This window comes from Lissotriton helveticus, chromosome 5_1 (genome assembly GCF_964261635.1).
Source record: "Lissotriton helveticus chromosome 5_1, aLisHel1.1, whole genome shotgun sequence".
In the NCBI taxonomy this organism is placed as follows: Eukaryota; Metazoa; Chordata; class Amphibia; order Caudata; family Salamandridae; genus Lissotriton; species Lissotriton helveticus.
The window spans coordinates 2,003,015,204-2,003,039,995 of record NC_136065.1 but is presented as its reverse complement, the minus strand read 5'-3'; the positions used below and the strand labels follow the sequence as shown (position 1 = coordinate 2,003,039,995).

General features: G+C 49.9%; 1 protein-coding gene and 1 long non-coding RNA gene across 2 annotated transcripts in view; one reads left to right on the top strand and one right to left on the bottom strand.

Annotated features, from left to right (window-relative positions):
* Nucleotides 1-2,701, bottom strand: part of LOC144756163 (E3 ubiquitin-protein ligase TRIM39-like) — a 534,377-nt gene extending 531,676 nt beyond the window's left edge. Inside the window, exon 1 of the mRNA XM_078645742.1 lies at nt 2,288-2,701. Within this exon, the coding sequence (XP_078501868.1) occupies nt 2,288-2,701 (414 nt within the window). The remainder of the gene's footprint in view (nt 1-2,287) is intronic.
* A 255-nt stretch (nt 2,702-2,956) lies between these two features.
* Nucleotides 2,957-24,792, top strand: part of LOC144753942 (uncharacterized) — a 155,778-nt gene continuing 133,942 nt past the window's right edge. The window contains exon 1 of the long non-coding RNA XR_013594605.1: nt 2,957-3,087. This is a non-coding gene — a long non-coding RNA (uncharacterized LOC144753942). The remainder of the gene's footprint in view (nt 3,088-24,792) is intronic.

Below are 24,792 nucleotides of genomic sequence, written 5' to 3'. Positions count from 1 at the left end.
CACGACATTGATGGTATTAGGGAGGCGTGCCAGAATTACAGGGGCCACTCTATGGGACTCAATACATCTAGGCCTACTGGCGAGATACCGGGGTTTAGATAAATGCGACCTCATAGGTCTCTTGTAGGTGGGCAACCTGTGGACTAGTGAAGGGGTAAAACCTTTTATTGTATGTTTTACAGCACGAGTTAGCACCCACCAAATAAATCATGCACTGAAACAAGCAATCCTGCAAACAGAGGACCTGCCTGAATCATCCCCATTAGAAGACAAACTACTCGATGATTACATGCCAAAGAAGGCAATCTCCCTAACATACTGGAAAATATTCAATAATTCCCCATAGAATTTAATGAAACTCCGAGAGAGATGGGGGGGGACCTGAGACATTTAGATGACGAGGATTGGTTGGAGACTGTGTCCCCAAAAGAAGTTGCTATACATTCCCGTTTCCGATTGTTCCAACAGAAAATCCTATACAGAACGTACTATACCTGCACCACTCTTGTAAAAATGGGAAAAAAGAACCTCATCGCACTGTTTCAGGGGCTGTGGTCGCGAGGGCACCTTCTTCCATATTTTGTGGGACTGTCCCATAATCCAAAATCATTGGAGAGAAATGAAATCAGAGTGGATTCGGTTCTGACAGAAAATATTAACCTCACCCCCCAATTAGGCCTGTTGAATATATGGGGAACGACAGATCTTACAAGAGGAGGAAGATAATGGGTCACAATTGGCCTCATGGTCACAAAACGCAAAATAGCAAGAAAGTGAGGCTCAGATTCTAAACTAACCCAGAGGGATTGGGAGAAGGATATGGTTTGGTGTATACAAGCAGAGTGGGTAGTCTATGAGATCAGGGGGTGCCCAATAAGTGGTCCAAAAGCTGGAGAAACTGGAATACTGACAGAGGGATGATATGTCCCCAAAGGACCCTACGATCAGCCCAACTCTCCTACGCCGTGGTCCCCCGCACCAGAAAGACCAGATCGGGAGGCCGCTCCTTCTCCTTCCTCGCTGCCAAAGCATGGAACGCCCTTCCGCTCCACCTCAGACAGACAACATTGCTCCCTATCTTTGCAAGAAACCTCAAAACCTGGCTCTTCGACAGACCCCCTCCTTGATGGAATGAAACCTGCACCACCCCACCCCTAGAGACCCTTACGGGTGAGTAGTCGTGCTTTAACAAACCCTGATTGATTGATTGCCCACCCACCCAGGCAACCACTGAGCTGGAAGAGGAGTCACTCCGTGTGGAGATGGCAGAGCACACGTCCTACCAATTGTTATTCTGTATATTTGGAGATGTGTGTAGATGATTATTGCTCATGTATGTATTGCCACGGGTGTTTATCTGTAAGAATTAATTTGCTGTCGTTCTGCTATATGCCTATAGTAAAAAGAGTTATTAAAAAAACTAAATGCACCACAGTCTACACACCACACCCTTAATACTCCTCTGCTGAATGTGCGTGGCTCATTTGCTACACCAGTTCTTTGTGGGAAGCTTGGATTTTTCACAATCCCTGTGACTTTGGTGTTGTAACATTGATGGGAGCACCCCCACTAAGGAAACTGTTCCAGCAATGAAGGGGTGTACTGTGGGAGGCAGGTCTACACCTTCCCTCGACGTATTGCATACACACTGTATGCTCCTCTGCAGCCTCTGGAATGGGGAGCACTGTGTATCGTGCCCAGCCTCTGACCCAGACTAGAAGTACACACTCGCACACCGTGTACTCTTGTGCAGCCTCTCCAATGGGGGCACAGTTAGGGTTGACACCTTTCTCAGAGAAAAACTCGGGCCATTTGTTCACGTTTTAATATTCTACAAAGGCCCGCACAAACAACTTTATAGAAAATCGTCTGTGTTCAGGGCCTTTCTGCCTTGTTAACGTTTATCATCAGTCAGGGATCATTACACCGGCTGTGTAATATCTTAAAAGTGCTTTCTTCTATTATTTACTGGTTAAAGTGTGTACTGATATGGTGTAAAAAAACATACACAAGTTCTTTTCTCAATGCTTGTACCGGCTGGGATATTAAATCATTGGCCATGCCAGTTGGCAACTCTAAGTACAATATGAGGCTGGACTACCCCATCTCTAGAACTAATGTATACACACCTTGTGCTCCTGGGCAGACTCTCGAATGGGAAGTAGCACGTAGCCTGTCCCAGCCTCTGAACAACCTCCAAAGCACACGTACCTCGTACCCTTTGGCAGCCTCTTGAAGCGTTGTGTACTCTGGTTACACCCCTGACCCAGCTCTTTAGCACACATACCTTGTACTCCTGAGCAGCTTCTAGAATGGGGAGCACCGTGTGGGGCTTGTGATCACGTGACATGCTGCAGACCACACAGATGGGCTCCTGGTCATCTTCACAGAACAGTTTCAGTTTCTCTTCGTGCTTTCGGCACATATTCGCCTCCTCTGGGGTCGCACTCTGTACTTGAAGCGGTTTGAGGATTTCCACTATGTTCGCTAGGTGCCTGTTGGGTCGGAGGGTTTTATTTTGCGATATTTCCCTGCATTGAGGACAGGGGAAGTCTGTCTGCAGCCCCTCCCAGCACCGAGTGATACAGGACAGACAGAAGGTGTGTCCACACTCCACGGACACGGGGTCTGTGAAATATTCCAGACATATAGAACACGTGGCCTCCTCCTTCAGGCTCCGGAGCTGGTTTGCCGCAGCCATGTCCCTTCTTTCCGACACGAAAGGAAGTGTTGAAGTTAAGTTTCGTTTCTCCCAGTTTATGAAGTGGGAGTGTCTGTCCCTCCTTCCTTACGCCCCTCCCACCTTCACTGGCCGCTGCACCTGCACAGGACGCCCTGAGAGTGTCTGCAGCAGAGAAGGGGCTTTCGGCCCTTAAATTAGGAAAGCAAGCGGTGTCTGCAGCGGAGCTGAGATTAGCAGTTCACGACCTCAGATTGTTTGTATCTCAGCTGGGAGAGTCAACAGTTTTCCTGGGAACATACGAGGCTATACTGGTGGTGCCTGCAGCTGTGTAGCCCAGGCCCCTGAGGCCCGGAGGCATCTTTTAGGAGCCCCCCAAACGTTCAATGCTGCTGAATACCCGTCAGGTATGGGAGACTCGGGGGCCCTCTTTACATTCTACAGGGGGGCGGTCATCATTATGTGTAATTCGGGGGAGGGGGGGGGGGGCATCATTATGTGTAATTCCACTGTATGTCGGCAGGTGACCCTACATTGTTTGGGCCTGTACTTGGGGTGTCTGCAGGAGACCCAAGAATGTCTGAGCCTGTAGTGGGGGCGTCTGCATCTTGGGGTGCCGGGGTGTGCGCTGTGACTTGACAGGACTGGAACACTTTTGTGAAAATGTAACGTTCACCCAAGAGGGCATCTTGGCGCTAGGAATGAAACTAACTTAACAGAGAAGACAGAGGCTTCGTGAGGTGAGAGCGAGTGCAGCAGAGCAAGGAGTGTCTGATTGTTTGTTGTGAGCGCCACCATCACGAGGTCTGCAACCCCTCTGATTAGTGACACTATGTCATGTGTGACACCTTTTACAGTCTTGACCTTTTACTGAACGGTATGTACCTTGCACGCTGGAATTGAATGGTAAAGCAAAACTACAAGTCCCAGAATGCAAAGCACTGTTAGCTTAAAGGTCAGGACAGGCTGACAGTGTCACTCATTCCTGGCATGAGATCGTAGGGTGACCAACTGGCATGGTTGTAAATTCAGGACAGTGAGTGTAAAAATTCAGGACAAAGGGTCAAAATTCAGGACAAAAATTCAGGACGGGAGGTCAAAATTCAGGACAAAAATTCGGGACAAATGGTACTTTTAATTTGCAAAGAGAAACACAAATAGATCAATGTTTCAAAATTCTAAATTGCAACCATGAATACAATCAAAATTCTTCTTTTTCTTGTTTTTCTGCAGCCGACGCGTTTCGTCCTAGAAGCAGGACGTCATCAGGGCTGCAATAGCAAACACACAATACAAACACATCAGTATATATGTTCAATATCACTCAGTAATCACCTGTGAAATGAAACAACACATCTTCAGGTAACTTTTTAAATCCAATACAGCTCATTGTGCCGAGTGGTACTGACCGAGAATTAAATGACTTAACAGTACTCCAAATGAGCGGGAAAACATTTCTCAAATCATCATATCTGTTCCAGCAAGTACATATTCCACAACACATTTGTTGTGCCTACTTTGAGCACTTACATATTTAGTCTACATCCTGTGATGAAGTACTGGCAAACTGTTGTGCAAGTGTTAAAAAACAATGTTCATTGATAGTGGACCGCTCACCTAATTTTGTTGAAGTGAGGCTCTTCTGTTATTTTGACTTCTAATATTGAACCTGTGGTCTAGGCAAATATTGCTTCAAGAGGCCGGTTCTTCATATGTATAATAGTAACATTGACAAACTGGGGTGAGGCAGAAAAAAGGAGAGACCAATGGATTATCAAGTCAATTTCTATATATCTACCTAAATGTAGCCTTCACTATTCTGGTTCTCTTTTATCTTATACTGCCTCCATATGCCAAACCATATTAACATCCATACCTTTCCAAACTGAACGTCTAGGCTTCTCTCAAAATCGATTTATCCCTTCTTTAAACCGAGAGTCTCTTAAAAACGATCCGCCCGTGGCTTCTCGCACCTACGAGAGGTCCAAACACAATGATATAATTTAGAACGCTCTATTCGCCCTCTTGAGTATAAAAACAGTGTGTCTCCCTATTAACTCACCGCTTTCCAATATATTGTAGCCAAGCGGGAAAATAACTTCTATGTCTGCAGTAGTGCTGTCCATTCGTTCATACACTGCTCAATCTAAAAAAGATATTTAACAAAAAAAGGACAGATGCTATAAACTGGGCGTATCTTCAGTTATAATTTAACTCTCGCACTCAAACTCTACCTAATCTTCTTCGCTTACCTTCGTATTATGGCCTCCTGTACCTCTCACCACGCCAACCGGGTGCGATAAATCCCGGAGGTGGGGTTACTCCATACTCCATGTGTTTAAAAAGAGCTCAATGGCCAATCAGAGCTTTCAAAAATTCCGCGCGCATTGTCATGCCGTTCACCTGTGAGTGAGTGTAAGTTTCCATTCAGGTCCGCTGCCTCTTTGTTGCCGCTTATCGTTTCCGATCATGCGCATTAGACTATTAGCTACCTCTGTTCATTGTTAATAGTTTCCGGTCATGCGCATTAGACTTTTATGCAAGTTGATTAGTTTACCCTAGTATTTCCGGTCCTGCGCATTTCGTGTGCGTGGGTTTCCAGTCTGGTCCGCCATGTATAAGAATCTTTGTGTTATAGAAACGGAGAGATTCCTGAATGTTCCTTATCCTCTCTGCGTAATGAATCCTTCCATTAATGCGCACTTGCGCATTCATCCAAAATCACGAAAACAATTTACAAACACTCGTCTGCAGAGAAAGCTACCCATCCGACACCACCGTACACCGTTATCCTCTCTGCGTGATGATTTCATCTATTAATGCGCACTCGCGCATTCGTCTAAAATCACGAAAACAATTTACAAACACTCGTTTGCAGAGAAAGTTATCCATCCGACACCCCCGTACACCGGCACACGGGGTGTTTGTAAATTGTTTTCGTGATTTTGGATGAATGCGCAAGTGCGCATTAATGGAAGGTAGCTAATAGTCTAATGCGCATGATCGGAAACGATAAGCGGCAACAAAGAGGCAGCGGACCTGAATGGAAACTTACACTCACTCACAGGTGAACGGCATGACAATGCGCGCGGAATTTTTGAAAGCTCTGATTGGCCATTGAGCTCTTTTTTTAAACACATGGAGTATGGAGTAACCCCACCTCCGGGATTTATCGCACCCGGTTGGCGTGGTGAGAGGTACAGGAGGCCATAATACGAAGGTAAGCGAAGAAGATTAGGTAGAGTTTGAGTGCGAGAGTTCAATTATAACTGAAGATACGCCCAGTTTATAGCATCTGTCCTTTTTTTGTTAAATATCTTTTTTAGATTGAGCAGTGTATGAACGAATGGACAGCACTACTGCAGACATAGAAGTTATTTTCCCGCTTGGCTACAATATATTGGAAAGCGGTGAGTTAATAGGGAGACACACTGTTTTTATACTCAAGAGGGCGAATAGAGCGTTCTAAATTATATCATTGTGTTTGGACCTCTCGTAGGTGCGAGAAGCCACGGGCGGATCATTTTTAAGAGACTCTCGGTTTAAAGAAGGGATAAATCGATTTTGAGAGAAGCCTAGACGTTCAGTTTGGAAAGGTATGGATGTTAATATGGTTTGGCATATGGAGGCAGTATAAGATAAAAGAGAACCAGAATAGTGAAGGCTACATTTAGGTAGATATATAGAAATTGACTTGATAATCCATTGGTCTCTCCTTTTTTCTGCCTCACCCCAGTTTGTCAATGTTACTATTATACATATGAAGAACCGGCCTCTTGAAGCAATATTTGCCTAGACCACAGGTTCAATATTAGAAGTCAAAATAACAGAAGAGCCTCACTTCAACAAAATTAGGTGAGCGGTCCACTATCAATGAACATTGTTTTTTAACACTTGCACAACAGTTTGCCAGTACTTCATCACAGGATGTAGACTAAATATGTAAGTGCTCAAAGTAGGCACAACAAATGTGTTGTGGAATATGTACTTGCTGGAACAGATATGATGATTTGAGAAATGTTTTCCCGCTCATTTGGAGTACTGTTAAGTCATTTAATTCTCGGTCAGTACCACTCGGCACAATGAGCTGTATTGGATTTAAAAAGTTACCTGAAGATGTGTTGTTTCATTTCACAGGTGATTACTGAGTGATATTGAACATATATACTGATGTGTTTGTATTGTGTGTTTGCTATTGCAGCCCTGATGACGTCCTGCTTCTAGGACGAAACGCGTCGGCTGCAGAAAAACAAGAAAAAGAAGAATTTTGATTGTATTCATGGTTGCAATTTAGAATTTTGAACCATTGATCTATTTGTGTTTCTCTTTGCAAATTAAAATATCCAATTGTTTCAGATATAAATATTGCACTCCCAGCTCTTTTTTTGTACTAGTTTAGTTTAACCTGGGGTGGGACGGTGCCCCAGTAGTTGGTGGAGTGTTAAATAGTGTGATTTCTAGTGTACTATCCCTAGTGCACCGTAATAAACCCAACGTCGTCCAAAAATCTTTGTTGTCAAATGGTACTTTTATAGACCCTACGAAGGAGGTCGGGCAATGGTATATTACAGTTAGGGCCCAAAAGGACATGAATACCGACCACACAGCCCTGAAGTGTCTCGTTTGTGCAAGCTCAAAAGACTTTAAGAACTGTTGTCTGGCTCTACTGTACTCTGGTCTCCACATATCTGCACTTGATGAGATCAGATAGTGGAGAACGGAGAATAAGTATTCATCAGAAGTTCTGTGGGACTGTCATTTTTCTGTGGGTGGCCACCCCCCAGAGAGTTCTGACGGTCTTTGCCCACAGTTTTCAACCAGAAACACAACCTTATTTCACTTGCATTCAGCCTGAATGATAAAACAGTGATGTTGTTAAAGCAAATAGCCATGAGCTCAGTACTCCCACCCACAGTACTTGGAAACTTGGAGCGCAAATCCCTTGACATAGAATTTCCCACAGAAGTGTTCTTGAACTTTCAAGATGTTGTCATGGGCATCATTTATGGGTGCAACAGTGGCCCCCTGGTCTCAGCAGAGTAAGGGTGGGGTCAGAAACAGGAATGATGCAAAGCTCTAATGGGCCTTATTTACTTTCTGTACCTCTCACCTACATCATTTGAAAGTAAAGTTATGAAAGCTCTAACCAGTAGCCGGTTGTTAGCTAAGCTACCCACTTGCAAAGCAATGATTTATTTCTGAAAGTGGAACCAACCCTACTAAAAGGTAGTCTCTGTCACTCCTTCACCCCCAGAGCGTGTGAAGGGAGCAAGAAATAAGAAGTACAGCAGAGGGGTAGAAATGGGTAAAAGAGAAAAACTATAAGGGGAAAATTACAGACAGAAGAGCATGAAGAGGATACTAAAGAGAGACAGTTGAGATACTGATAGGGGTGTGATAGAGAGAGGGATTAAATACATAAGAGAAGGGTGACAGTGTCAGTGAAATATAGACTTGAAAAAGAATGAGGCAGGTGACAGAGATAGGTGATATGAACATAGACAGGTGACAGAGACAGTCAAGAATCAGAGAGAGGGGAAGAGTGGCGATACGGGATGACAGTATGAGAGTTTTCGCTCTACATAGAGGAGATGCTGAAGAGGGACAGGAAGAGGAGAGACAGATGTGAGAGAGGTGCGATAAAGAGAGGTTATAAAGACCGCTGAGAGGGTGGGGTGGTAGACAGGTGAGAAAGACCTGATTAAAGAAGGAGACAATTGAGAGTGTGGTAATAAAGTGTCAGACGGGTTATGTCGTTTATAGTGTGAGAGAAAGAAAAAGAGAAACTAGTGATAAGAAGACACAGGTTAGATAAAACAGCTGGGGGAGAGGCAGGAAGGAGGAAAGGTGAGAGGTATGGACCTGAAATAAGACTGGTTCGAAAGAGACAGACAAGGGTTTATAAGAGAGGTGGAAGCCAGGTGAAATGGTAAAAAAGTGATAGAACAGGTAAGAAAGTCAGTTGAGACTCCTTCAGTTACAGATCTGCAAAACTGCATCAAATATTTTCGCCCAACACATCCAAGTGGCAGGGAATTTTACTAGAGCTGAGTGGTGCCCACCAAAACAGGTTTTTTCAAATATTGTTTTTAAAACCAGAGACACTATCATCTTCTCAATAGCTGATAAAGGACAAACTGAGGCAGGATGAGCAAGCAACATTTATTCACAGCTAGGCTGAACATCTTCACCTTTAGATGCGAAAAAAACAATTGAGATTTCTTGAATCATAAACAACATGTACTGAATATCATGCTGTGATCTTGAAAATATGTTTTGCTCCAGCTCTCAGGAAGACTAAGGGGCCCATTTCATGTTAGATGAGATATTGTTCTCCAGATATTCCAGCTTTACTGGGTGCAGAAATGCAAATGGTAACAACAAATGTCTTTCTGTTGAAGGTGTAGGCACAAGGCCTCTAATCGGGACACACATGTAAAATTGAACTTGGTAATTCCATATCAAACATGATTTCCCCGATTTTGGACCCAATAACTCGTGACTCCTTGTAATTGGGGAAGTCAGTGACTGGACTCATTAACTTCAGCCCAGTATCGCCTCACCTCGTTAACAAGCATTCCTCTTATCTAAAGAGTGAGGGGTAGTTTGAAGGGGGAAGGGCACCAGAAAGCTAGAGAGAGCCTAGGAACGAGTACACTAGTGGAAACGACGAAAACAGCAGACAAACTTCGATGAACTGGAAATAAACGCACAATCATGTAAAAGAACGATAAAAAGCACATTTATTAAATTTACAGACCATTTGAGAAGTTCTTTGCATAGGGCAACAAAGCCCATGACCATAGTTGCCAAGGTTTCAGATTGCTATATGTGCCATTTTCATAGCTTCAGTGTAATTAGGAGTGACATTTCAACAACTATGAGTGACCCTTTCTCGCGAGCAAAATTAAGCAATGAACAAGAGGGAAAAATACAAATATTTGAAACTACTCCCCACTGAGCAACGAAAAACTATAAGAACATCTTAAAACTGCTGCAAAGCACTAGAAATGGAAGGACACTAACATGACACAAATTGTGTGACTGCAGTGCTCATCAGCAGAGGGCAGGCAGGCTTCCCAGCTGCTCAGAAGATTTCAGCCACACTATGAGTATTGTGCAATATTGATATTGAGTACCCAGGTTGACTGGTGATGGCAGTTGGTCGGGGCAATCGCCACTGGAGGAAGCAACAGGATGTTGTTTAATGCCATCTGAGAGAGCCCTGTGATTACTCTGCTGTGTGTCTCTCCCTGCCCGAGAAACAACATCTCACCAGCCAGTTAACTCATTTGCTGTAGTTTCAGTAAGTTGTTTTAGGTACGTGGTGGGTGCTCTGGTTTCTTACTGACATGTTCATAGCTGCCAGGTTTTCAGTTTGCTCATGTGTAGCATTTATAGGCTTTCAGGGTATTTATGAATAACTTTTCACTGTTTGACACTTGTAATGAATTAAAGCCAGCTCTCAATATCTTTTTTCTTTCAAGTTTCTTTTTTCATAATGTATTCCTGTTACCAGGATTTCTAATAACCCATAGATTGCTGTGCGAAGTGAGGACGCCTTTGACTATAGCTTTCACCAATATTCCTTCTCCTTTACAGACCTAAAATCTGCTAACATTCTTGTTGGCTGCAGAAGTGGTTACCAATTTACACCACTCCCACTCATTAGGTGCAAGATATAACTCAATGCCGGTAATAATTTCATTAGAGGTAAATATTTGGTCAAAGGGCGACAAATATACCTCTAAACAAATGCACAGTACTGCTTTTTGTGACGATTATTTTTTACTGACTTTTCCATTATTGCGGTTCCCAGAGCTGCAGAAGGGCTTTGTTTTGCCTATGACGGCGTGGTACAGAGGTCAGGCGAAGTGTAACTTAAAGGAAATCTGTAAGCAATAGCAGTACAAGGGGCCTCTAGACTCCAAGGGTGTGAACAACATAATAGAAAGGCGGCCAGCAGCGTCAGAAACAGACAATTAATATGTTGGGGGGGGGGGAGGGAGGGCGAACGGGGAGGGGACAGGACTGAGGAGCACGAGAGCAATGTTAAAGTTATGCTCTCACCTAACTTCCCTACGGTGCCCGCCACAATGGAAAAAAAAATCTAGATGATGGCTGACTCTGTGGTCTGGAAACTAGGGGCTGAGAGAGTCTGCAGGCCTGGCAAACGATGTCAATCTTCAAAAAATGCAGGAGTCGGACCCTAAAAGCAAAACCGAAAGCTTGCTTCTGCTCCTACTGAAGTAATGTAAGGCTGGTGCCCTAAAGCTGTTCTTATTGGCCCTGTAGCATCGGTGCCAATGAAAACAGTCATGCAGTGGAGCCTGGAGCACTAGGACTAGCTGAAGGCTTTCAAGCCAATCCTACGTTCTTCACAAAATGTCTTGGGCAATTATTGAAGGGTGAAAGCCACTAAATTATCGTCTGTCATCAAAAATCAGCAAAATTACGGAGAAATGGCGTCCGTTAAAGATATTGTCACGGACAACGGACAGAAGGTGAAAATTTACGGACTGTTCATGAAATTTACGGACGGTTGGTCACCCTAAAATGAGATGTCTTCTCAGCTCTGGATCCGAGTACCTGTCCAGTAGTGTGAGGGTGTCAAAGTCTCTGCGCTGTGATCGGAGAGTCTGCCACTGAGATGGGAGTTGTGGCTGGAAGTATCAGCAGCTCACTGGAAAGAGTCTTCAACTGGAGAATGTGAAACCAGTGAAGCACTTTCAAAGCCAACAGGTTTGGCCATTAAGCGATGCTCCCATCCATGAAGACACGTATCCATCTGTACACACCCTGAGTCACTCATGCCTGCACTCATGCTTGTATTCATCCACCAGTTGACTCAGTCTTGCAGTCACCCACTCGCCCATCCAGAATAGCACACACAGAACTTACACATGAATCAAGGGGCCTAGTTTGCTGTGCTGCTAGTTTGTGAGGAGTGTGAGAGTGCTATGGGTAGAGTCTGACTGCTTATCAGTGAGGGGTGTGAGAGTGTGTGCCTGCTAGTCTTTGGGGTTTGTGAGAGTGCTCCCGCTACAGTGTGACCCCTAGTCTGAGAAGTGAGACCGCTAATCTGTGAGGTTTGTGAGAGCTGTCAGTTGTGTGAAATGTTGACAGTTATTTGGGCTAGGTAGGAAATTAGGAGCTTGTGCCTATTCTGGTCTCGGTGATGGTAACCAGCCATCACCCACCGACCAGGAGTGGATCACATGTGCCCCAAACAAACCGCACACAACTCTCACTGCAGAGAGAAAACGACGCTGATCACTCCAGAGGAGAGGCCCCCTAATCCCTAAGAGCAGCACCTCCTGTTGTGGTTCCTCAGCATCCTTCCACAGCAGCGTTGGGTTCAGCGTTGAATCCAGCTGGACCTCCCACAAGACTCCCAAATCTCGGGCGACACCTTGTGCCACCAATATCAATGCCACAGCCACCAGCCTAGCACCACGCTTCTAAACAGCGCAAACCAAAGAAGACGCACAGACCAACAAACCTGTCTCATGACTCAGACATCTAAGAGGGGGATTGAAGTGACGGTGGCAAATAAGACAGTCATGAATGGCGAGACGCTGGTGCCTCCTGAGGAAGCTGCTTGTAAGGCATGGGCGGTGTAGAGAGCCACCAGGGCCCTCTACTACATTGTAGCAAGTTTTCACGCATCCATCCACCCCTCGGGGTGGGTTCGTCCCGAGGGGATAAATAAACGGTCGGAGACCGCTCGGGGTCTTCCGGCCACGAGAGCAAAAGTATTAGCCTTGTGTAATTATTTAGCACGGCTGCTGCCTAATTGCATCCAGGCCCCGCCGCGCTACATTGGCAATGAGGCTAGTCGCACCTCACGCGTGCCCGCCTACTTGCGTGGTTCATCTGGGAGCGTGCAGAGCCCACCCGCGCTGCCCTGCTCCTTCTGCTGCCACTCGGTGTCTGGCCAGGAGCTCGCGGAGCCCACCCGCACCGCTCCGCCCCGACCGGAGCCTGCTGCCTCCTGAAGATCGACGCCTGTGGTCTCTGCGACTGCCCTGCTGCCTGCGCCCGTAAGCCTGTGCCCGCCCACTCGTCTCTCTGCCTGGCGGGAGCGTGTTCAGCCAGCAGCGCTCGCGGAGGCAGGGTCCATCGTGTGGTAAGTGCCTGCTGCCCCGCCTGCACGGCGCTCATCGTGCAGACGTCCATGCTCCCACCCCCTGCTGCTCCAGGACCGCGTCAAGGCCCACAGGCCTGTGTCAGGCCCCTGCACCCGCTCTTCGACGGCGAGGCCCGGGGCGGACTGCCCCATCCGCTGCCTGCACTGGCCCAGCACGTGTCCTAGAGGACTTTGCTTCATTCTCACTGAGGGTACCCGAGGTCGCTACAGCGTCTGGTGGTGACTGTGGAGGACTGGGCTGCTCTCGTCTGGGGTGCCAGGAGTAGGCCTACTCCCCCAGGAGTCGGCCAGTGGGGGAGAAGACAGCGAGGCAACAGGCTAAAAGAAAAAAAAATAAGGAAAACAGGAAGAGGCCTACCAAAGTCTCAAAACAGGAAAAGAACAGAGCAGGACACACATCTTCCCAACACACCCACATCTTCCTGCCTCCCATGGGGCAGGGCCAGTGAGTGAATCCCCTCCTGCATACATAGAGAGCCACGAGGCACTCAGTGGCATGTGGCCTCACGCTGACGCTCCCGTCCAGCCACCGATCTTCGACACCCAGGGCACACCCTCGCACCCATGCCCCAGCACACGGCCACCATGAGCAGCCCACCGGCAGCTGGCGCTGCTGCCCAGCAGGATGGAACAAATAATCCACGTGGGGGTGCCAATGCTCCGCCCCCAGGGTACAGCCACACAGCGGTCGAGCCTCTGCCCCCCTTCAGTGAAGCCTCAGACGCTGCCACAGCTGCGCCAAGATGGTAAGCGTGGGTTGGACGGCTCAACCACTACTTCAAGGGGACAAGGGAGACCGATGGCACCGAGAAATGGTCACTCCTCATCTACTATGGAGGTGCGGAAATCTATGACCTCTTTGAGACGCTCCCCAACACGGGAAATGATGACGACTACGAAGTGGCAGTCGCCTTGCTCAATAGGCACTTTGACCCCCCAACTCAACCACGATTTTGAGAAATTCAAGTTTAAGAGGGCGTGGCAGATGGACTCAGAATCCGTCTATATGTTCTACACACGGCTACTCCGGCTGGCCAGCACGTGCCCTTTTACCGACCAACGGGAGGAGATACAAGGCCAGATCATCCTGGGTTGCCGCTAAAAACTCCTGCATAAACGAATCCTTCGGCAACCAGGAATCTCGCTGGAGGAGATCCTGGTCCTGGCCCACTCTCACGAGCTGTGGGACGTCAGAGCAGAGGAAATGGAAGCCGCCCTACAGACACCGGTTGCCGCCTCACCTGCGCCCAGACACCCGCCGATCAAGGAAGAAAGAGTGGAAGCAATCCAGAGACGCCTCACCGAGACTTGCCAAGCGCCCAGAATGCCACCAGGTGAACTGTGGATACTGTGGGGAGGATCACCCCGCGATGGCCGTCTGCGGGCCGAAGAGGAAGACATGCTCCCGCTGCGGCAAGCTGAATCACGATGCAAAGTATGCCGAGGTGGGCGGTTTAGACAAACATCGTCAAGACCCCGAAGCATGCCCCAACGTATTCGCCAGGTCTCTCTTGAAGACCCGCTGTCTGCAGCGGAGGACCAAGCACAGGAACGACGTCTGATGTATGAGGGTGAGGATGAGGAAGTGTTTGTGATGTCGTACGTCAGCAGAACAGGCACTCGTCGAAGGCCACCTCCCATGTGCTCCGTCTCAGTCGAAGCCACCGATGTACAAGCCCTCATTGACACCGGTGCATCTGTCAATGTGATGAACTCAGAGCAGTATGACCGCCTGTCACCTCGACCCCCACTTGCACCTTCCACGGCCCGAACCTACACGTATGACTGACCTGCATTCTCTCCGTGGCGTCATCCAGACCACCGTCACCATCGGAAACTACTCCACCGAGGCGAGGTCATCCCCGAGGGGAAAAATGGGACCCTGCTCAGCTGCCACATGGCTGAGGAACTAGGACTTGTCTTCTTCTCCAACCAGATCCATGACTCCCATGCTGAAGCGATGCTGAAGGAGTTCCCGGCTCTCTTCAAAGGACTGGGAAAGCTCAAGGGCAAGAAGTTTAAGCTCCACATTGACCCGTCGGTACGACACGTGGCCCTCTGGCACCGGCGGGTGCCATTCAACCTGCGCCCGCAAGTGGAGGAAGAGCCGAGAAGGCTTGAAGATCTAGATGTGATCGAAAAGGTCTCTGGCCCCACCCTGTGGGTGTCCCCGCTGGTCGTGGTACCCAAACCCAAGCAACCGGGAGCCATTCGGCTCTATGTCGACATGAGGCTGCCAAATACGGCTGTAAAAATAGAACGTCACATCACCCCCACAATGGACGACATCGTGGCGGACCTAAATGGGGCCAAATGATTCTCCAAGCCAGACCTGAATGCCGGCTACCATCAGCTGGAACTGGAGCCTGAGAGCCGGTATATCACCACCTTCTCAATGCACGTTGGCCTCCGAAGATACAAGAGGCTCAGCTTTGGAGTGTCATCAGCCGCTGAAGTCATCCAAAATGCCATCAGGGAAGCACTGTCGGGCCTGCAAGGGGTGATCAACCTTATTGATGATATACTGCTGTTCTCAAACACGCTCGAGGAGCACCACACCCACCTCCGAGCCACTCTGAAGAGGCTAGTAGACTGTGGATTGACTCTGCACAAGTCCAAATGCTCGTTTTATCAGGAGACCGTCGGACTTCTTTGGATATACAGTTCAACCGAGAAGGGCTCCTGGTGGATCCGAAGAAGGCCAAGGCCATCCGAGCAGCCAGCCCGCCACGAAACCCCACCGAAGTGAGGAGCTTCCTCGGCATGGCCACGTATTGTGGGTGTTTCATCCCCGACCTCACTGCCATGTCAGAGCCACTGTGGGTCCTTACACGCCATGATCACAAATGGGAGTGGACACCGGCGGCCAACAAGGCATTCCAAAACATCAAAGCGGTGCTGCTAGACAAGACAGTGATGGCCTACTTCCATCCAAGACGACGCACGGAGCTGGTCGTCGACGCCAGCACTGTAGGCCTAGGAGCAGTCCTCCTTCAAGAACACGGCCCGGAGGTCTGGAAGCCAGTCGCTTATGCCATCAAAGCTCTCACTGACACTGAGACCAGGTACGCTCAAATTGAGAGAGAGGCGTTGGCTATCAAGTGGGCATTCCAACATTTCCACCTGTAAATGTGCGGCCAGGAGCTCCACGTTGTGACTGACCACAAACCGCTACTCCCACTGTTTGCAGGCTCATCCCGGCTATCGCCCAGAGGATTGAACGGTGGGCAGTGCAGTTGCAGGCATACAACTTCAAAGTAATCTATCGTCCAGGGGCCCACAACCCCGCCAACTATCTGTCTCGTCACCCGGAGTCCACAATGCCATCGGACGCGTCGGCGGATACCTGTAACACTGAAGCCTTCGTCAACATGGTGTCGCAAGGGGCGTGTCCCACGGCCATGACGCTCGAAGAGATTGGCCGGGCCACTCAGGAAGACCACACTCTCTCCCGAATGAGGCGAGCGCTGGAGAGCAATGGATGGGCCCACTTCATGAACGGAGCCCGCATCCTCCGGCCGGAAGTCAGCCACGCCTGACAACAACTATGGCGGGTCCGAAACAAACTCTGTGTGGGGGTACAAGGAGTTGTCTTGAGAGGACACCTGATAGTGGTCCCGGAGAGTTTGCAGAAACGGATCCTCGCGCTGGCACATGTCGCCCATCAATGAATGGCGAAGACCAAGGCCAGGTTGCGGGACAAGATCTGGTTCCCGGCGATGGACTCCATGGTGGAGGAAATGGTGAGACAGTGCCACGCCTGCACGCTCACCGGAGGAGACCCAGCGCCTGCACCCGTGATCACTGAAGAACCGAGCGAGACCACCTGGACACATTTCAGCCTAGACTTTGGGAGCTTCCCAGATGGACGTCACATGCTGGTCATGTTTTTGTTTTGTTTTTTGTTTTGGTTTCACAAGTCTTTTTATTCCTTGATACTGATGATAAAAAGCCCTTTTGCCAACACATGTTTTGTCTCAAGCTGTTGGTGTCACTGCAGACTTCCTCAGGGCATCATTCTACAACAAATCATAATCTCGGATTTAAAAACGAATAATAGATTTATATATTTTTTATTTTACAGAATAAAACCAGAAAAAAACAAGGTACAGTGGAAGCCACACACAAGGCACATTTTCAGTATTTGACATACATAGATGTAGTTCACAGGAAGCAAAGACAAAAGGAATAGGCAAAGCATATTAAATCGTGGGTGTAAGTCTTTTTCTTGACAAGGATTGTCACTCAAGTGGCTCGTCAATGGGGGCAAAAATGGGGGGCTCACATAATCCTCCCCTATAGTCATTCCAGTTGGACCACACCGCTATCCACTTCCTCGGGCATCCCCTGGCAACATAAACCGTTTTTTCCCGAACCATGTTCCAGTCCATGTCTTTCTTCCATGCGTTGAGCGTTGGTGGTGTAGCGGCTCCCCATACCCTTGCAATGTTCCTTTTTGCTACCACAAGAGTCAGCGTCACCCATAGTTTGCCTTTCGCTGAGAGGTCCGAGGGCTCCCAGATGTTAAGGAGGCACCTCTTTGCCTCAGAGCGTAGTGTCACTCCCCACACCTCCCTCATACCGTTGAGCACAGAGTCCAATAGATCTGTATCTCCCGGCATTCCCATAGTATATGCAAAAAGGTGCCTGACTCCCCACATCCCCTACGGCATAAGCCATCTTCACTTCGCCCCATCAGAACTAGCCTAGTGCCGGAGATGTATACTCTATGCAGGACCTTCAGCTGGATCAACCGCAGTTTGGCTGATGTTGCTATTTCCTTGGGGACGCTAACGCCTTTTGCCATTCTTCATCGTTAATCACGAGTCCGTCTGCCTCCCATTTCCCCCTATGAGCTAGCAGTGGGTCCGGGGCATGATTAATGAGTTTTTTATATGTGAGCGATATGGCCCTCTCTTGTAGGTGACTATCAAGTAGTCTGTCTTCGAGCGGTGATGATTCCGGGAGGTGCGTCCCCGGGGGAATATTATCCTGAAGTGCATGCCGAACCTGCATGTATCGAAAGTGTTCCGTCCGGGCTAACTCATATGTCTGCTGAAGGGTGTTGAATGATAGTCCCCCTCTGGGCCCCACAAGTCTTTGATATGAGATATGCCTATGAGGTCCCAATTACGAAACCCATTGGTGCGGCTGAGCCTTCCTAACTTCTCTGAAGCCCACAGCGGTGTCGCTAGGGTGAGCTTGTCAGCCCAGCCCAGTTTCTTTTGAACGATATGCCATAGCTGAACTGAGTGTTTAGTGGGTCCCGTGAGGCGGTACCGTCCCGGTCTAGAATAGAGAGCGCTTCGAAGTTTCCACCTGGAAGAAGCCATTTGTCAATTTCGTAACCTTGGTCATTCCCTGCGCAGTATGTACCCTGGTTAATTGCCGAGAGGTGTGCCGCCCAATAATATTTCCGGATGTCCGGGAGCGCTACCCCCGTCGAACCAGCCCAATGTAAGTTTTTGAAGGGAGATGCACGGCGCCCCGGTCCAAAGAAGGTCCCGCTGGGTGGCCTCGACAGTGGTGAAATATTTTTGAGGGACTAAGTCCAGGTGATTTTGGAGGGCGTACAGGAACTGCGGCAGCGCCATCATTTTAAATAGCGCTACCTGGCCCAAAAGCGATAACGGGAGGTTCTTCCAGGTTGCAGCATCCCTTTGTAACCGCTGTAGGGGTGGCAGGAGATTCCGCTCGTTAATGCTGTAGCCGGAGTACTCTCCGAAACTCTTAAAGATACCCAGTGCATTAGTATGGGACTCATACGGCGCTGTAAGATACAGGAGGGTATCATCCGCGTAAAGCGAAATCCTGTCCTCCCATCCATTGGTCCATTGTATCCCTTTCAGAGAGTGGGTCTGCCTAATCCAGGCCGCTAGCGGTTCTAGGGAGCGAGCAAAGAGGAGAGGTGAGAGCGGACATCCCTGTCGTGTCCCTCTCTCCAATGTAAAAACCTCTGAAATTTTATTGTTAACGACAACTTGAGCTAGGGGTTTTGTATACAGGAGTTGTACCCAACTAAGAAAGTTCGGGGCGAACCCCAGTTTGAGGACTGACATCATATATGGCCACTCAAGAGTGTCAAATGCCATTGCCGCGTCTAAGGACACTACCACTGCCTCCTCGCACAACCTTTGGCAACATCCCAACACCCCATGAAGACGGCGCAGATTAAGTGCCGTGTTACGATGGGGCGTAAAGCCCGATTGGTCCGGATGTACAAGGGTGTGTAGGACCTGCTTGAGCCTGTTGGCCAGCACCTTGGCAAGGAGTTTTGGCTCTACGGTGAGCAATGATATCGGTCTATAAGAGGCACAGGACTACCTGGGTTTCCCTGCCTTGGGAATAGCAACAATAGTAGCTATACGCTGGTCGTTGGGCAGTTTACCCTGCTCCCTTCTTTCTTCGAACATTCGTTTCAGGTGCGTACCAAGGCTGTCAGGTTTGAGCTTGTCAAGCTCTACCGGCAAACCATTGGGCCCCAGAGCTTTCCCGGGACGAAGGTCATGAATGGCTTTTACTATCTCGTCTACAGCCAGGGGTGTTTCCATAGTTTCTTGTTCCTCCGCGGAGAGAGTGGGAAGGATGAGGTTGCCTAAGAAGGCCGTCAAATCCTCTTCCGATCTCCCTGATCGCCTAGTATATACCTTTTTAAAGTGTGTTGCAAACTCTTTGACTATTTCATGAGGTTCCGTAACAACTGTCCCGGGGGCCACCTGGAGTTCAGCCACTACCTTCTGGGCTTGTTGTTTCCTGTCCAGCCACGCTATTAACTTGCCTGCCTTATCACCTTGGTCGTATAGTCTACCCTCCCTGTCTCTCGCCAATGTCTTAGCTGCGTCCGTAGCCAGGTCCCTGTATTCCGCAGCCTTCAGTTGGTGGATCACTTCGGGGTTCTTATCACTCTGCGCACTACCCTCAAGTGTCCGCAGGTCAGTTTCTAAAGTCACCAACTGTGCCTCTCGTTCCTTGCGGCGTCCCGCAATCAGCGAGAGGGCCTCCCCCCTGATCACCGTCTTGAAGGCCTCCCACAAGACCACCCCCGAATCCACAGTCCCCATGTTCTCCTCTATCGACTGAGTCAGTTTCTTTTTGGTGTCTTTGCCCCTTATATGCCAGGCAGCAACCGGAGCCACACAGCCAACACTTCGGTCTCCAATTGTTATGTGTGCCCATAGAGGGGAATGGTCTGATATACCCCGCGCTAAGTGGGTGACCTCACGGATTGTTGCGTCTTGGTACATTGGTGCAAGGAGGTAGTCCAAGCGTGAGAAGGTGCGGTGCGGACCGGACCGGACAGTAAAGTGTATTGTTGTTGTGTCGGAGGCACCAGAGATCAATGAGTCCGAACGCCTCCATAAGATTGGGAAGCCACCTTTGCCCCGCCCCTATGTCTCTGTCCAGATGCCTGTCCACTTGTCCGGAAACAACTGAATTGAAGCCCCCCCCCCCCACTAGGAGCAGCCCCTCTGGGAGGGACAGGAACATCTCCCCTTGGTCATGGAAGGATTGCTTTTGGAGGCCCGGCGGAATGTAGACTGTTACCAAATTGAGTCTGCGACCTTCCCATTTCCCTGAAATTGCCACAAAGCGCCCCAGGGGATCTATGTCTGTTCGATCAATAACAATTGGGAAGCTGAGTCGCAGAAGGATTCCCACACCACGGAACCCCGATGTGAAGCCGGCATGCACCGCCAACGTTTAACCCCATCTGTTTAGTGCCTGACACACGTTCCCCCTAGGGTGGGTCTCTTGCAGCAAAACAGCATCAGGGAGGTATCTCTTAATAAACTGCAGCACAATACTTCGTTTGAGTTTGTCCCCCAACCCATTGGCGTTCCAACTCATCAACTTAAGACTTTTATCCCATTTCATAGCCATGCAGACTGTGTTGTGCCAAATAGTGCCTGTGCTCCTCGACTTCCCGGTCCAGAATTGGTGCCTGGCCTTGGTGTGGACTTACCAAACTACCCCCCAACCCATACCCTCCCACCACTTCTCCCCCCTCCCCACCTACCCCCCAACATTGGTGTCCCCCCCAACAACAACAGTAAACCCCCCTCCCTGCTTCCCTGCTCCGTAGGCTTTGAACTACTCACATCCCCAATTAGCAGAGCGCCTTTCGCCCCAAAACCCAAACCTGGAATGGGGAACACACCTCTCCCTCTTGAAAAACCTGTCCTAAGAGGAGCGTGCACCGGTCCCAGCTCCAGCCGCCACTCACGCCCACCTCACATAGTATAACAGTGTACCACCAAAGCTGACACTCCCCCAGGATGAGTGCCATTAGTTTCAGGTCGGAGCCTGACCTTGATTAGCCAGTGTGTCCACCCGCCTTAAGGCAGTATATACCACTAATTCACATTGAGGAGGGGAAGACCACTAATAGTCACTGTCCTCCTGATTCATACCACATTTCCCTTCAGGATAAGAGAACTTCCCCCCACCCGGGTCCATCCAGAATACGTTACAGTTCGTAGAGGTCCATCGCAGCAGGTCCATCACAGCTAATGCTCCTCCGCCTCCCGAAGAGTCTCCCAGCAAGGACTGGCAGATCTTGACCTCCAGGAACGTTGACTCTGTCCATCCACGTCCGACCTTCCAGCCGTCGATCCCGGCGATGTAGCCTGATTGTCCCTCCAGCTCCCTCCACCCGCTCGGTTCGGAGCTCGCGACGACTGTCTGTCCAGCCACCCCTGCACATCCGATGGACTCGGTGAAGAACAAAGATTTGCCCCCGGCAAGGACCTTGAGCTTGGCAGAGAAAAACATCATATATTTAAAACCTCCATAGTGCTGCCTTCACGCCTGCAAATGAGCGCCTCTCTCGCTGTACCTGGAGCGTGAAATCCGAGAAAAAGTGAATTGTGGCGTTTTCGTTTTGCAAGTCCCCCGCCTGCCTGGCTGCCTGTAGGATGGCGTCTCTATCCCGGTAGTTCAGGATTTTTGCAATTATTGTCCTGGGCTGTGCCCCCGGCTTGGGTCTAGGGATAGGTGCACGATGGGCACGTTCTATGGTGAAGATTTTAGACAGACGCTTAAGCTTCAAACGGTTGAGGATCAGGTCTTCCAGAAAAAGTTCCATGCTAGGCCCCTCTGAATCCTCCGGAACGCTTTCCACGCGGATGTTACTCGTGCGGACCCTTCCTTCCTGGTCCTCAAACTGCAGGGTCACCTGGCGATGCTGGTGCACCAAATCGTTGACGCGTTGTTCCAGTGTCTTAGTCGACGTTCGGAGCTCCCGGATCTCAGCTTTGTTTGCCTTGGCCTTCTCTGAGGTTTTACTGAGATCAGCGTGGAGAAGATTGACCTCGATGGAGACCTTATCAATTTTTGTCTCCAGGTTAGCGCCCAGTGTCTGTATGGCCGCCATGATGGAGGCCAGCAATGGTTCCTTAGGGACGGGTTGTTCCCCCGGTGCGCCCTCTGCCTGGGGGGGTCCCCAACTGGACCGCATATTTATCTAGTTTGTTAGATTGTGTGGGCGCATTATTCTTGGGCCTCATGGTGGCACTCTATCGTAATCCGCAATGGTTCTGCAGCGCGCCCCGGCCCGTCTGAGCGATCCCCCTATTACCACCGGTAGGTTCGTGGCACACTCCAGGGGTCCAGCACTCCCACCAGACGCAGTAGTCCTCTGCACACCTGTCAGCTCTTCAGTCCGCTTGGTCACTGAGTGCGATCCGGCGCCACCAGTGTGGGCCCCAAGCAGCTGCCTTCCACACAGGACTCCCCTCCCTGTGCTACAGTAGAGAGTTCGCTCTGTGTATGTTTATTGCGCCAAATCTTATGCAGGTGCCCATGAATAGTAGCGTAGTCCACTGGTCGCAGCACTCCCTGACCAGCCTCATAACAGAGTTTGGCTCCCCTTATATCGCTACCACAGGTGCCGTCCGTTGCCAGTGATCCCAAAGTCGTGTCGCAACACAGTCCACACACACCATTGTGTACTACCAGCACTATGCCCGCTTTCACGCCGGAGGCATCCTCCTGTACGTCCAGGGGAGGGAGAGGAGGGGGGGCAGAGTATGGTCAGATGGCCCCTGTGTTGCAGTGGGCCACCTCTAGGCCCGCAGGGCGCCCCTTCTGGCCTGGCTCCTTCACTCCGTACCAGCCCTGCATGGGACCCGTTGGCGCCGTCAGATTTCCAGTCCCTCTGCTGTGCTTCCTCGTGCTGGTGCGCCCCCTTCTCATATATCAGGCTGGAGCACTCACCAGCCCCCGTTGCTGGCGTTGAAAGCCAGGTCCGATCTCCGTTTTGTTTATGGGCCTCAGCGCCCCTCCGCCGACGACGCCTCACCTCAGATCGGGGGCGTGCGCCCCAATACAGGCCTCAGCTTGCGCCGCCTTTTTCGGCCTAGGCCCTCAAGCCGGGGCCTGTCGTGATTGTCCGGCACGGCGTACCACCCCCAGCATGCTCAGCCGGATCCAGGGCCCAGACGGCGGGAACGTAACTCGGCGATAAAGGCAAGTCGGGTCACCACCGGAGTTGGATCTACCGGCACCGCTTCTTAGCGCTTGGCAACAGCCACTTGGGGAGTGCAGTGGAACACGGATTTTGTCCGGATGTGTTGCGGTAAGGGCTCGGCTCCGCGGAGCTCCTGAGTTAGGTGGCTATCTTCACCGGCGCTTCATGCTGGTCATGGTTGACTCATTCTCGAAGTTCCCCATTGTCGAACAGCATTTCCCCAGGTGAAGAAGGTCCTGGACAAACCCTTAGTAATGATTGGACTACTGGATGAGGTAAAGCCTGACAACAGACTCCCATTCCTAGGTCGAGAGTTGAGGGAGTATCTCAAGAATCAGGCGATTCGCCACCGGAAGATCACCCCGCTATGGCCACAAGCAAATAGGGAAGTAGAACGTCTGATGCGGACACTCAACTGCGCATTGCCATGGATGGGGGAGAAGACGCTGAAACAGCTCTCGACCAATTTCTTGGTGCGTATCAACAGACCCCTCATAGCACCACCAAGTGTGCTCTGGCTCATCTACTGTTCAAGCAGGCCCCACGAGACAGTATCCCGTCAGACCCGACGTGGGTGCCTGTGTAGCGGTATGATGTAGTGGTCCAAGCAAGGAGGGAGACAATGAATCGGAAGACCAGCAAAGCCCGAGGAGCACAAGAACCTCAGCTAAGAGTGGGAGACCGGGTAGTGATCAAAGACCGACTCCCTGGGTGGAAGTTCCTGGATGCCCTACGAGCCAGAAGTATGGATCGTTGTAAGTGTTCAAGGCACCATGGTTACTGCTCAAAAAGGACAGCACTCGGTACCGAGGAACGTGTCCAGCTTTAAAAAGGTGGCTGGGAGTGAGCCGGGACAAGAAGTATCCGACTATCAAGATACACTTCCGAGCTTCTCCCCTCCTGTGTCATCCATAATGGGGAGTCCGTCGCTGGAGACACACCTGCGGATAAGCCAAGGGGTTACTGGTGTTGCTGGGTTGACTGCTCCAGACACAGCACTTGAGATGTCGAAGAGCATTCCGTCCAGTGCACTGGGTGGTTCGAGCTCCCGGGGCAAGAAGTATGGTCTCCGGCCCAACCCTGCACCGAGTCAGAGACTGAAGGACTTTGTATATACGTCTCAATGAGCAAGGAGGACTTGGTGGTCTGGAACCGAAATAAAGGAGGAATGTAGAGAGCCACCCGGGCCCTCTACTACATTGTAGCGAGTTTACACGCATCCATCCACCCCTCGGGGCGGGCTCGTCCTGTTGAAAATGGCAATGTGTATGTACATAAGCGGCGTTCATTTTGTGTTCACTGTACCCCTTGTTGTAAGCAGAACGGATATCGCTAAAACACTGACTGTGTCATCCCGCTAGCATAGACCCATGCACACACGTACACGACAGCCATTTTAGGTATCATGGTCTCCTGGTTCACGATCGATCATCGGCACAATTCCCTGACCCTGCAAGTTTCCCCATGCACCCTGACCGCCCCCGCTCTCACATG